The 14,023-nt window shown below is 36.4% G+C and overlaps 1 protein-coding gene across 1 annotated transcript in view; it reads left to right on the top strand.

Moving 5' to 3' along the window:
- Window positions 1-822: 822 nt before the first annotated feature.
- The window catches only part of Kcnj3 (potassium inwardly rectifying channel subfamily J member 3), a 136,373-nt gene continuing 123,172 nt past the window's right edge, over window positions 823-14,023 (top strand). The window contains exons 1-3 of the mRNA XM_076865844.2: window positions 823-1,001; window positions 1,737-2,487; window positions 13,005-13,221. Of these exons, the coding sequence (XP_076721959.1) occupies window positions 1,792-2,487; window positions 13,005-13,221 (913 nt within the window). The 5' untranslated portion in view covers window positions 823-1,001; window positions 1,737-1,791. The remainder of the gene's footprint in view (window positions 1,002-1,736; window positions 2,488-13,004; window positions 13,222-14,023) is intronic.

The raw sequence follows: 14,023 nt of genomic DNA, 5'->3' as shown, positions 1-14,023 counted from the left end.
TGCACTTTGCCCCTCCATTAAGTTAACTGCCAGGCTAGGGCCATTAAAATCCAGCTTTCTTCCCTCAATTACAGCCACACATTAACCGTATTTCAGAAAAGACTAGAAACATTCCTTTTAGTGTCTCCTCTCCTTCCTGTTCCCATCCTAAAGGCTCTCTGCTTTTTGCAACTTTGAGTTCTGAATGTGCTTATCTCGGAGCCAGTTGGGATCTCTGTTTATGATGCATCCCCAAACCCAGAATCCGTTTAAATAAGAGCCCTAGTTATAGAGACATATTGTACTTTTCTTTCAGAGAGCAGCATTTGCTGCTTGTTGGGGGCTTTCTGACTGATGCGCGCAGGGGCGGGGTGGGGGGGATGAAGGAGAGTTGGCTGGCGTTTGGGAGCAGATTTAGAGCCGCTTCTCATTGGAGGGGCTCGCTTTTCCTGAGCTGCCAGACACTGCAGGCTCAACTGAGGCGCGGAGGTGCAATTCAGGCTGGTGGAGCAGCGGGGGAAGGCAGGGACAGGCGGGGCTAACGCGGCTCTGCAGCTGATCACACGCACCAGCACACACACCTCATTCCCGCCGCCCCAGCTTGCGCCTCTCATCCTGCACCCTGGCGTGGACTGGGAGTAGGGTACCTAGGAAGGGAAAGGCAAAGGTTCAACAGTGAGGCAGAGGAAAAGCTGGAGCGGCGCTAGTGTTCAACCTGAAAGTCTGACCTGCAGCCCAAGGCTCCAACCTTGTCCAGCAGCACGGCTGTCGACTGGAAGGAGGGCACCGCGCCAAGGAACCCCAGAGTCTCGCTCCTGAGCCTGCCTGGGGTCAACGCGCTAATATCTTCTGGCGAGGACAGTGTGGTGCCCTCAGGGAAGTGCGGAGCTTAAGGGACCGGCATTGAAGCTCTTCAGGGTACATCAGGAAAAGTGGGAAGGAGGAAAACAGCCCCGAACACCGGGTGCGAGGCCAGGCTGCTGCTGCCTCTTGCAGTGCGGACTCCTGCCCTCTCCCGCTGGGTGAGTGCCCCGGCTTCCAGCACTCGCCTAAGAGCGTGGGTGGCTAGGGGGCCTTTGAGGGTCCACCCGAGGGCCCTGGTGGCGCCTGTGGAAACTCAGCTGCCCGCTCACGTCAGGCGACCAGGTCTCCGGAGTCCGGAGCGGGGGATTCTGAGCCACGAGGGCGTGGGTAGGGGGCGTTGCACCACTGCCCAGCAGAAATGTCTTTGGGCGGGATTTTGGCTAAAAGATAGGAGGCGGGAGCGCCAGGGGCAGCCGAGAGCCGTCCCGGCGGGCAAGATATCAGGGAGCAGCGGGGAGGGGGGAGGGTCTGGTCCAAGCAGGTAACGCAGCTTTGGCAGCCTGGGGAGTTGGCAGGTGGGGTGGGACTTGCCTATCAAGTCCTTAAATTTTAAGCAGTCAGTTTGGAGGCGCTGCAGGATAGTCAGGAGGACAGTGGAAAGGTAAGAGGTGGCCCGGGATGCCGCTGGTGGGGGAAGAAAAGAGGATCCTGGAAAAGCTTGGAGGCAAAATTGCACTTGGGTTTCTGGTCCTTGCATCCCTCCTGCCTTGAGTGCGGGAGAACACTTTTTGTTTTAATACTCAGCTTGGAAATAAAGCCTCCGTCCCAGGGGAGGAAGAGGATTCTGCAGGGGGCAGAGACCGCAGCTACCTACAGGGTGTGCCCCCCACACAACGAGCGCCCGCTTTTGCCCCTTCCCCCACCCCCACCTTTTTATTGGTGCTGGTTTGCAGCGCTTGGCTCCTGCGCCTTCGCTTCGCGTTTGAATCTGGCTCGCCCCTCCATATTATGTCTGCAATCCGAAGGAAATTTGGGGACGATTACCAGGTAGTGACCACCTCGTCCAGCGGCTCAGGCTTGCAGCCCCACGGGCCGGGCCCGCAGCAGCAGCTTGTGCCCAAGAAGAAGCGACAGCGGTTCGTGGACAAGAACGGCCGGTGCAATGTACAGCACGGCAACCTGGGCAGCGAAACAAGCCGCTACCTCTCGGACCTCTTCACCACGCTGGTGGACCTCAAGTGGCGCTGGAACCTCTTCATCTTCATCCTCACCTACACCGTGGCCTGGCTCTTCATGGCGTCCATGTGGTGGGTAATCGCTTACACTCGGGGCGACCTGAACAAAGCCCACGTTGGCAACTATACGCCTTGCGTGGCCAATGTCTACAACTTCCCCTCTGCCTTCCTCTTCTTCATTGAGACCGAAGCCACCATCGGCTATGGCTACCGATACATCACCGACAAGTGCCCCGAGGGCATCATCCTCTTCCTCTTTCAATCCATCCTGGGCTCCATCGTGGATGCCTTCCTCATCGGATGCATGTTCATCAAGATGTCCCAACCCAAGAAGCGCGCCGAGACCCTCATGTTTAGCGAACACGCGGTGATCTCCATGAGGGACGGAAAACTCACGCTCATGTTCCGGGTGGGCAACCTGCGCAACAGCCACATGGTCTCCGCGCAGATCCGCTGTAAGCTGCTCAAAGTAAGTTCTCCCCTCCCCTTCCCCACCGAGCGACCGCCATCCCACTAGCACCTGAGAAACACCTTCCCCTATTAAACTTGTCACCTCTGGTAAACTTCTTGGGGGTGGGGGCGGGAAAGAGGAGGGAACTGGGTGAAGAGCACAGTTGTCATTTTTTTTTTTCTTTTCCTACTCACTCTTTTGCTCTTATTTATATCCATCATTTTGGGTGTGCTTGCATCACTTTCTGAACTAGTAACACTTAAGGAGTGGTGTGAGCTCCTGGAACCTTGAGGGAAATCAGTACCTTCTTCTTCTTCTCCTACTCCCATGCTCTGACATTCTGAATGCTTTTGATTTGTTATCAACATATAACTCCATTAAACTTGAGGTACTAAAATGAAACCAAACAGGTTTTATTTAGAAGAAATAGGTGCTGAACTTGTCTTAACTCCCCCCCCCCAATAATATTAGCAGTCGGATTATTCCTCTGGACCCAGTAAGTTTAACTCTACCTGTGTTCAACTTTTAAACACACAGATCCAGGAAGCAGTTAATAAAGTGGAAGAAACACCACACCTGGTTCTTTTAAATTTTAACTTTTATTAAATATTTTCTTAAAGAAGTATCATATGGAAGTCTGAGTGCTTTTCCTGTAAAGCCTCTTGTTAATTTTATTCTTAATTGCCTGTTTCTATGAAGCCTTTGTCAATTATAGATTTCACTTGAAGCTTTTCAGCATCCATTAAAGAAGATTGCTTCCTACCATCAGTAGTGTAAATGCTAAAACAAATTGCACATAGAGTGGTTATTAAAGCAAGGTTCTTGTACTCGTTAGAGGGCACCACCACGAACAGGAGTCCTCCCTAGTCACTTATCATACTGCTGCTGCGAAGGAAAGAAGGAAAGAGGGATTAAAGCCCAGCTCTCTCTCTAGGTGTCATTTACAATTCATATAATTTTTTGAGGGATTTGCCCAAGTAGTTTTCTAATGTTCATAAATTGAAAATGATGACCTCAAATAAATAGTTCAGAAATTGAAAACGATTTATTTATGATTACATAAAGAACCATAGCCAGATTCATAATTTGGTATTAATAAAATAGCAGTTTGATAATTATTTAATGAGGTTTTTGTCTTTGAAATTTTATTTTTTTACTGTATGAGTATATATTGTTTTACATAAGCCTCAACTTACGTTGTGGTTAAATTAATCCAATGTACTTTATGAAAGTTTTGCTCTTATGTTATTTTCATTATTCACTTATAAGATCTTATTCTAATTATGCCTGACCAAGTTGCTCAGTAAAGTGTTTGAATTAAAGCAGTACACTTGCCCTGTCACTTCACATGTGTGTATTTACAATGCTATATACAGTAAATAAACTGTATTTTGTATCTCAGAGTGTGAAATTATCAGGCTGGCTCTGATTTACATTTTCATTAAAATAACTATTAATAACTATTTTTAGTAGATTTCATTTTTATAACTAACCCTAATGAACTGCATATAACTTTTAAAATTTAACTTTGCATATTATTTTACTTAACAGTGTTTGAATTACGTGGCTTGATGTTTCAAATCAGGCAGTTGTGTTGTAGATACATTTATTTTTGCGATAATTATTGTATGTTCTCATTTCTTTGCCTAGAACACGATATGCATCTCCTCTTTTTTTTTTTTTTTCTTTTTTAGGTTAGGCCTACTGAGCAGATAGAAACACTTTAATTTTTTGAATAGCGCCAAATTCTCTGTCAAGAAATCCATGTTTATGCATCACTTTGAGATTCTTATTGAAGTGTAATTTACCTTATTGTTCAGTGGAAATTGAAAACTAGACTAAATAGGTTATTTATTGTTTATTGTATGGTTTTTCAAGATTATTTATTAAAATAGATATCTTTTCAAGGCAACATGTTTTAGCTGTTATAAAATTTTATTTTAACGAAGGAAGATAGAATTCATCTACATATTAATTACACCCCCCTACACACACAAAGGTAAAATGAATCTGAAGCCCTCAGTCTCTACAGTGGTAGGTCACTGATAACGATTGTTCTGCATAAGGTCATGTATAACATATAGTGTAAGCAGAGTCTTGATTAAAAATAAAAGATGTATAGTGTTGACAAATTTGGAGCAAGGTGCTATATTAACACAAGGTGATAAAAACAACATCTAATTAAAGTAATAGGAAAATACTCCTATGAAACACTTTACTGTTGATTTGTTAGTAAGATGAGAGTGTTGGAAGTGAGATGATTGACATGTGGTATTAAATTTATATTTAAACAAAATTATAGTGAAATTCTCTAGTTTTTATGAAGAAAAGGAGTTGATCAGTGGCAGTTCTTCATACCAGGCAGTTAGTGTAGCTTGTTTGAAGTTGTTTTTTTCCAGTAGCCATGGTAATTAAAATGAATTCTTTTAGATCTTATAATTTCTTCAGACTTCATGTTTTAAATTAGGGAACTGATAACATTCAGCAAAATTGGAGTGGAGATTTGACTTTAACAAATTGCTTTCATTTTCTATTAGGGACCAAGTTGAAGTGACCTAAAACAGTCAGCTATGTAATAAGAGAAAACCTATACCAAATCTTTAAATTGTAATATTTTGCTATCAGTTTTATACACTCTTCTTACTAAATAATATTATGTATAGTCAGTCTTCTGTTTTAAACCCCACAACATTTTAAGTGTATAAAGTTTATGGGTCTTTAACACGGAATATATGTTTTTTAAGGAAAAAAAAAACAAATACATTTTTTAAAAATTTTATTTGAACAAATACATTTAATGATAATAATTATAGCACACAAATATTCTTCCTATGACCTAATATCACATTTTAATGTCACTTTTTTCTTATTTGCTGAATAAAAGCTTCTTTATTAGTATAAATAGTAGAGTCTTGCTCAATAGTTATAAAGCACTGTTGGATTCTTAAGAAGACACTTGAAACATGGACATGACTTTCTAATACTTGCCAATTTTTCATACATAATTATTTTGGATTCCCTAATTTTGATGGAAATTTTCCCCTAACTTCTCTACTTCATTTTAAATTAGGATTTTAGCTTATATCAAGGTAAATTTTATATTAATTCCATTCCTGAATTTCCAGCTTGAAAATATTGAAATTTCTTTTAGTAATCAAATATAGATCTTCCAACTCTATGCCTGGAGAGGCCAGTCCTCTTTCTACTCAAAAATAAAGTAGATTTAAAAAAGAACAGGATATAGTTTTGAATTTATTATTTAAAATCTATAATTTATGTGTAAATAGTTATAGAAAGCTGTTTTAAGGTAAATATTTTTGATCTTTTTCTCCTCTCATGGCCATATTGATATTTAACTTAATTATTAATTTATTTTAGTTGTGTTAACATAGAGAATAGGTATTAATTAGAATTGTGGCTATGCTAATTCAGTGTATTCATGTAGAAAATTAGGATGTCTAGGTTAAGAAGTTGAGGTCTCTATTACTCAAATGTTATAGCCTCTAATTTTGTATTGGGTTTAAAAGATTTAGAAATCTCACATATTTCTTTTTATTCATATAACACTAAAAGTTGACTGCCATGGATATACAACTTGTTATAGGAAGAATTAAGTAATCTTTAATGCACTGCTGAATAATGTACAAATTTATTATCCAAAGGCTGTCATATATCTGCATATATGTATGTATCTCATATGTGCTTGTATTTGCCCAAAACTTTTAAAAATAATGCAAACATACAGTCAAGTGTGGTTGCATCTGTACTTTCAAACAGACAAGAATGAGTTTTTCTCATGGAAGCATAATCATATTTCTTCATATTTACATTCATTGCCAATAGTCATCTTTCTTTCTTAGGAGTTCAGCTGAGCACATTTTAAATTTCATTTATTGAAAGGTAATAGAGTGCATTCCTTTCCTCTTCTAACATCACATGCATTATTTTTATACATAGTTTTTCTGGTATCCATTTATATGGATATTCACGGTTAGATGCTATGCTGTTCTTCCCATATGAATGTGATCAAGTGCAGATGCAATAAAACATGTTTTCTGCAAAACCATTAAGTAGTTTATTATCATCTTCATATATCCTGACTTTTTTTTTCACTATAGGGATCTAACTCAGTACCTTGCATTTGCTCAGCAAGTGCTCTACCACTGAGCTACTTACCCAGACCTGTCCTATCTTAACATTTTATTAACCTTTTTTTTAAAAAAAAATTAGTTATAGATGGACACAATACCTTTATTTTTATGTGGCGCTGAGGATGGAACCCAGTACCTCACACGTGCCAGGCAAGTGCTCCACCACTGAGCTACAACCCCAGCCATTTTTTTAACCTTTTAAACATAATTATTTCTAAACCAAAAGATTTTTGGATTTTACTCTTGTATTTATTGACTTATCTTCACTCCATATCTTAAACTTAAATGTGATTATGTTTTTGACTCTCTGTGACCCTTGTAACTGATTTTTCACCAATTGATCTTAATTTTTAACTTAAATTTATTATTAATCTTGAGACAATTATTTCCTTTAAAAAATTAAATTCTCATATATAATACACATATATAATATACCATTCTTCTGAACATGGTCCAAGGTGTTAGCAAAAATACTCAAGAGGTCTAAGACTGAGTACTTCAGATTTTTCAGGGGTAAGGTCTCCATTTTGTTGGCTAATTTTTAATGGATTCATTCTGTCTTTAAAAAATAGCACAGTTCCTATTTAGCCTAGCTTGCTTTCTCTGACATAAGTACAATAATTCTCTAATAAGTATAGAACTTGGGTTCTTTCTAAAATCTATAATTATTATCCCTTTTTCCAATAGTAGTAATATATTTTGTTCTGCTTCTTTTATTTATTTATAATATGGTTCCTAAAATGTACAGGGTGGTACTCAGAGTATAAAGTATGAACAGAAATAAGGACATAATGACCCACAAATAAACAGCAGTAGGTAAGAACAAATGATAAAAGAGAAGTAAGAAAAAGCCTTTGATGGATTGGAGGGTGTTCGGTAAGTAGGCAGGGAATGTACAAGTAGGGTTACAAATTCTGCCTGTGGTTATTATAAATTCCACAAAAGGCCCTCAAGGAATTATAAAGCTGCTCTTTCAATTGAATGGTATAAATGCCTCCCCATAATCTATTAGAAAGTAAATTACATTTTGTTCTGTATATACATTCTTTTCATGAAAATGAACTCTCTTATGGGTTAATTAGCCAAGCATTTAAAACCTTTATTTTAGACTTAATCTTGGGCACAGTCCTTCCACCTGCATGTTCATGAAATTTCAAGCTTAAAGAGTCCAAATAATCATACAATTTTATAGTAGACAATCTAGGTAGAATTCTAGGTCTATACTTTTCTCTACTTGACTTAACTTTTGATATGGTTGTCAAAGCCATTGTCATAAGTACATTTAGTCAAGGAAACACTTTCTTCTTGACCTTGGAATGTGTTTTGGGGTTAGTTCCTAATGTTTTCTTCCAGATATTATTCTGATCTCACTCCATGTAATTCTTTTGTCGACTTTACCATCTACTTACCATACAAAAGCACACATGTATATTACATATTTAAAGAGGATAAATGAAATTCCAGACAAAATGAGGGAAGGTTATAGGCAAGGATGGCCTGCTTTCTCCATCTTTGCCTCCTTTCCTTCCTTTCTTGACAACTGGCCCTATAGGTCCTGTCACAATGGAAACTTGTAGCAGGTTGGTAAGGCATGGATCAAACCTTGGAATATGATAAGGTAAATCTGAAAAGTCAGGTGGAAGTGAGCAAATGCTTTATTCAAAATCCACTAACCCTCACCCCAAGATGGTAAAGAACACTCTTTCAGCTCAGAGATGGGAGAAAGCCAGCAAAGACTTGGAATGTGTTGGTGAAGGGTGGCCCTGGAGGGTGAATGTAGCCACTTAGTTGCCTATTCCCCAGAAGGAGGATGGCCAGATGTGAGTCTTCTTTTGCCAGGACAGTGCTAAATGTGTACCCAAGGACAGTATGTGGGGTGTGTGTGTGTGTGCGTGTGTGTGTGTGTGTGCATGCGCACACGTGCATGCATGTGTTTGCATGAACCCTCAACAGTCTTTCCTCTGTCATATGAAAGCGATTTCTCTGAAAGTCCTAGAACATGGTGGTCCCTTCCAGGAACAAGTGACTTTTGATTCTTTTGTCACCTGCAGTGAGAATTGTAGTTGATGACCTTACATTTCCTTTTGGATTCCAACAGAATTCAAAATAATTTGAAATTAATTGCTTCGTTGAAATTTGTACATATGACTATAAAGTGGGGACATAAGCCTTCTATGTAGATCCCATTTGCATATAATGGAAATGTGTATAATTTAAATATTAAGAAGTATGTTATTATTATGAAGAATAACTTAGAAATTATTGCCACAACCTAAATGTGCAAATTCATTTCAAAATATCAAAGGTGTTCTTATTTTGGGGTACTAAATTTTAACAAATTTTTCAGCCTGAGATACCCCAATTTTTCTTAGAATGCCAAGTATTTGCTATAATTCAGCCAACCAGCACAGCTTTAAAATGTTGAAACCATCTTTATTTCTTTTCTATGATTTCAGAAAATGGGAAATAAAAGTTTTATGGAAGTCATTGTCAGGTCATAGCTTATTCAAATTATGTTCTAAATTTTAAGAATTATCAATGTCCTATCCATTGTCTTTTCTCTCATTTTTTTCTTACTTTCTTATTCATTCCACAGTTTTTATGATTCTAATAATTATTTCATAAAATAGAAGTCAACCTTTGTAAACAGATTTTTAGAAATGTTAATAAATTACATCTATCTGAACTTTTAACAATTGTTTGATTTTGAAAACAGTTTGAATTATTGTTGTTCTCTATCATATTCATTTATACATTTTCTAGGTAAGAAATTATCATGGTTCTGTGTTCCTTTTAGAATTAGGAAATTAATAGAACTAAAGAAGATAATTATACCCACTAACAAATAACCTTTTTAATGGCAAGCTTCTTTTTTATGTCATAATTCTTATGATATAATGAAGAAAATTTAAGTGTTTTTTTTAAATCTAAATATAATCTACCTTTTATAAAATGTCTCCAAAATACAATAGTGGATACTATATAAGATAATATAAAAGTAATGGAGTATCAGTGTTACTATTCTATTATACATTCATGTAATAGATTGCATATTGATATTATAAAGGCACAGACATAATTCAAACTTTTCCTGTCTTTCCCTTTCATATATATGTGCATATCATAGTTCCTTAAACAAAATACCTCTCACTTCACTTATGAAATTTGAGAGATTTGAAAGTAAGCAGTGATAACATAATTTGATTATACTTGAGAGCTCAGAACAACAGTTGCAGCTCTTTAAGCAGCTGCCACACTATAACCATACCCTTGGCTTTTGACCTGAGCCAAAGACTTCTTTCTAATTCCAATTAGTAATAGTCTTGATAGTCTATTAGAGTCAAACAACAACAATAACAAAGATGGAGGAAAGCATATTTAAATTCAAACATGTTGGTGGTGTATCATAAAGGAAGAACACCTGGATCATAAAATTGTGGATAGGTGGGGCGCGTCTCAGTCATTTAAAGAAAGGTTAAATTATATAGAATCCACTGGAAAACAATTTTTAATGTATATGTAGAGACCATCACTTATTTGAAAAATATAGAATCATGGAAAGCATGCCTGTAATCCCAGTGGCTCAGGAGGCTGAGGCAGGAGAATTGTGAGTTCAAAGCCAGCCTTAGCAATTTAGTGAGGTCCCGAGCAACTTGTGGAGACCATCTCAAAATAAAATATAAAAAGTGCTGGGGATGTAGCTCAGTGGTTTAAGTGCCCCATGGTTCAATCCTTGGATGAAGATAGATATATATATATATATATATATATATATATATATATATATTTATATATTTATTTATATTCACATGAAAAGCAAATATATATATGTATGTATTTTTATATATATAAACATACATACATAAACACACACACACATCATATATATATATATATATATATATATATATATATATACACACACACACACACACACACACACACACACAGATACAGTTATTAGTACTTTTTCCATATGTCACATAATGGGAAGACCTGGAAAAGATACAAATTTTCACAGCAAGTGAGGGATAACATGTAATCCTTTGGAGCATATAGAACAAGTATTTAAAGTCAGAAGGTATATTGAGCTTGAATAAAGCAGATCCATGCATATTTAATTCTAAAATATAATTTTATTGGGTTTTCTTCTACATAAATAATATTCCTGAATAAACTGCTTTGCTAAAAATGAAATATTTCTTACCATTGGCATTCTCCTAATGATAGCCTGCCTGTTTTTAGGCCACTTCTTCTTTTCATGATTTTCTGGATGATTTGTTGAATGTTGAATAAAACTTAAGAACTTACTCTAAAGCCTTTTAGAATGAGGCACAGGTATAAATAAATACATAAAAATGAGACAAATCCTAGTATTGGTATGCACATAAGGCGATTAGAAAAAAATAAATCTTCTTTGGATAAACTTATTATTAAATAAAAGAAAAATTTAGTTTTTAATGAATTATCATTGTCAACATTGTCATAATATAGGAAAATCATAGCTTAGAATAGTCAGTAAAATGATCCAATTTTGATCACTAATCAGATATATCAAAATACCACCTTGTGTTTATACAGCACCTGTTTCTAACTAGGTGAAAGGACAATGTCAAGGATGTTTTATTTATTTTTTGTTGCATTTGGATTTTATTTTGTTATAGTCATCAATACTTATTATGCAACTGTGCAGTTGGAAACATGATCTCATTCATATTTTACTAACGTGGAAGTAGGTTCAGAAATATAGGTGACTTGAAAAAGCTCCAAAGAGAGATTTTTCCTACAGCCTTGAAAATGCCTAGTTTTCTCCAACATTGGTTGCTAGGGCTGCTGTTTTTGTTTTAATACCATCAGGTTTTTCTGTGTGTTTTCTTTTCTTTTTGGTCAGTAATCATTTTCTTCTTCCTTTTTCTTCTCCACCTTTCCTTCCCATTTCTTCTCTCTGTCTTCCTTCTCCCTTCTACTTTCATTTTTTAAAAATTCTACCCAAAAATTTGAGCAGAAAAGTAGTCTCAATTTTTTCATTGGATTTTCTTCTATGTAAATAATATTCCTGAGTAACTATAAAGTAGCTTCCCTAATTGACTAATTTTTGTGTTAATTGAATTAACAATTGTTCTGTGTAGCAATTGCTGCATAATAAACTACCACCAATTTAAAACTCTTTCTTTTGTTTGTCAAAGGACATATTACTAAACCAATTACCATTTTCAAACTCAGTTACTCAATATACAAAGGCAATGTATTTCTTTGGACCCTGAGAGTAAAAATTTTGTCTTTAAGTCCTCATTTCATTGGAAAGGCTATTCTTACAGTTTCAGTTTTGTTTATTAAATTAGCTTTTCAAAGAGATTGTTAAAATATACCAAATTCTTTGAAGTCCCAGCATGGGCTCCTCCTTCCTAATTTTCTTTTTTAGTGTACAACTTCTGACTACCCATCTCTTATTTTAACACCACAATTTGTAGGTTAAACTTATTAAATGTTTGCTTATATGTGATTGCTATACATAACACATATGGAAAACAAAATTAAAATGAATATAAAAGAAAGATGAACAGGTTTACTTTCATGGATTACTAATTTTGAAGTCATACTAATTTTCAATTAGTCAGTGGGTGGAAAGTTTTCCAGAACTATGTTGATCAAATACAAATTTTTAAAATTGTATTTTGATTATGTTCGATTTAATGCAATTTTTTCATTATGCTTTAAAACTCATAAATATAAAAGTAAACAATTACAATGCAGTTTATTATTAGGATTTTGAAAGTCATCAGCTAAAAGCATCAGCCTTTTATTTTTATTATGTGACCTTTTATGTATATAATTTAATATGATGCTTTTACACTTCTACTCCAGTTTATATTCATTTGTAACTTTTCCAAAGTCCTAGAAAAGTAAATTATTTTATTTCTCTTTCTAATATTTTGATAAATATCTTCTTATATGATGGTCAACTTTTTTTGGCTTTAAGTAACTACATGACAATTGCCTATTTATTTGCTTTATGAGGAAAGAAAATTCTGGCATGCAATGAGTTATCACACTGTGCTTTGTGTCAAGCTATAGCACGTGTATACTCACTTACACAGTTTGTGCTAACAGCCATTGTTGGACCAGGCATTTCTCCAAAGCTCACGAGTTAGGAAATGGTAATTATAGCAAGTTGTATATTATAAATAATGCATGTATGTTCCGCACGAGCTATGTGGGATTTCGGCCCATTTGCTAGAACATAGCTGCATAATGATTTGTTTGGATTTTGTTGCAGATGATTGATAGTGCAGAATGTTGGCAATGATGTAAATTACTGTTGGGCTGCCTTGAAAATTTCAGTACAAGTGGTGATTTCTTCTCTTTTTCTGTGTGCTTGTCTAGTCTCGACAGACACCTGAGGGTGAGTTCCTTCCCCTTGACCAACTTGAACTGGATGTAGGTTTTAGTACAGGGGCAGATCAACTTTTTCTTGTGTCCCCCCTCACAATTTGCCACGTGATCGATGCCAAAAGCCCCTTTTATGACCTATCCCAGCGAAGCATGCAAACTGAACAGTTCGAGATTGTCGTCATCCTAGAAGGCATTGTGGAAACAACTGGTGAGTAAAAACATAGATATGCCATCAAGTTTTTTTTTCCATAATTGCATTATATTATATGTACAATACTTGTCATAAATTGGTGTAAATGACTCGAGTTCATAATAATGAAAGTAATAACACGTCTCTTTTATCTTTGTAACACTAAATTGATATTACTTTGCAAATCTAGCTTTATTGTTTTGATGGTTACATGCCTGATATTAATACAGGAAAACTCACTGGAAAAAAAAGGAACAAAGATGATGCCTTAGAAATGATTATGTTGTTCTGTTTTAATTATAAACTTGTATTTCCTATAATCATGATTTTTCATATTTTTTATGATTTTCATATTTTTTAAACATTTAAGGTTAAAAAAAACTCAAGGTAATTAGTAATAGCCTGAACCCAATGTGCATATTCTTCCCTTAAGGATGCTGATTTGGGGTGTTATTGATAGAGCTTCAATATCTATTATGTACAACCTCAGTGGAAAATTCCCTCTGTGTGTGTGTGTGTGTGTGTGTGTATGTATGCACGAAAGCAGCATTTTAATTTCAAAGTGGGTCAATAGATTTCCTCAGCTGAACCTTGACTATTTTTGTTTAAAAAAAGAGAGATTTTTTTTTTTCTTTTTCTGCTTCAGCATAGCTATGTGCTGCACATTATTCCTTAAGAGGCAAATACCACTGGAAGGCCCCAAATACTTAAAATTTGCTACTCTCTGAGGAGAGTCAGTTGGCAAGGGAAAGAAACAATAAAAAGAAGTAGATTAGTTGGGTCCTCAATATTGCCTAGCTGGTTGGGAACCTGCTGAATA

The sequence above is a fragment of the Callospermophilus lateralis genome, chromosome 9 (assembly GCF_048772815.1).
Source record: "Callospermophilus lateralis isolate mCalLat2 chromosome 9, mCalLat2.hap1, whole genome shotgun sequence".
In the NCBI taxonomy this organism is placed as follows: domain Eukaryota; kingdom Metazoa; phylum Chordata; class Mammalia; order Rodentia; family Sciuridae; genus Callospermophilus; species Callospermophilus lateralis.
The sequence above is the reverse complement of the archived record's forward strand: the minus strand, read 5'-3'. Positions and strand labels throughout refer to the sequence as shown.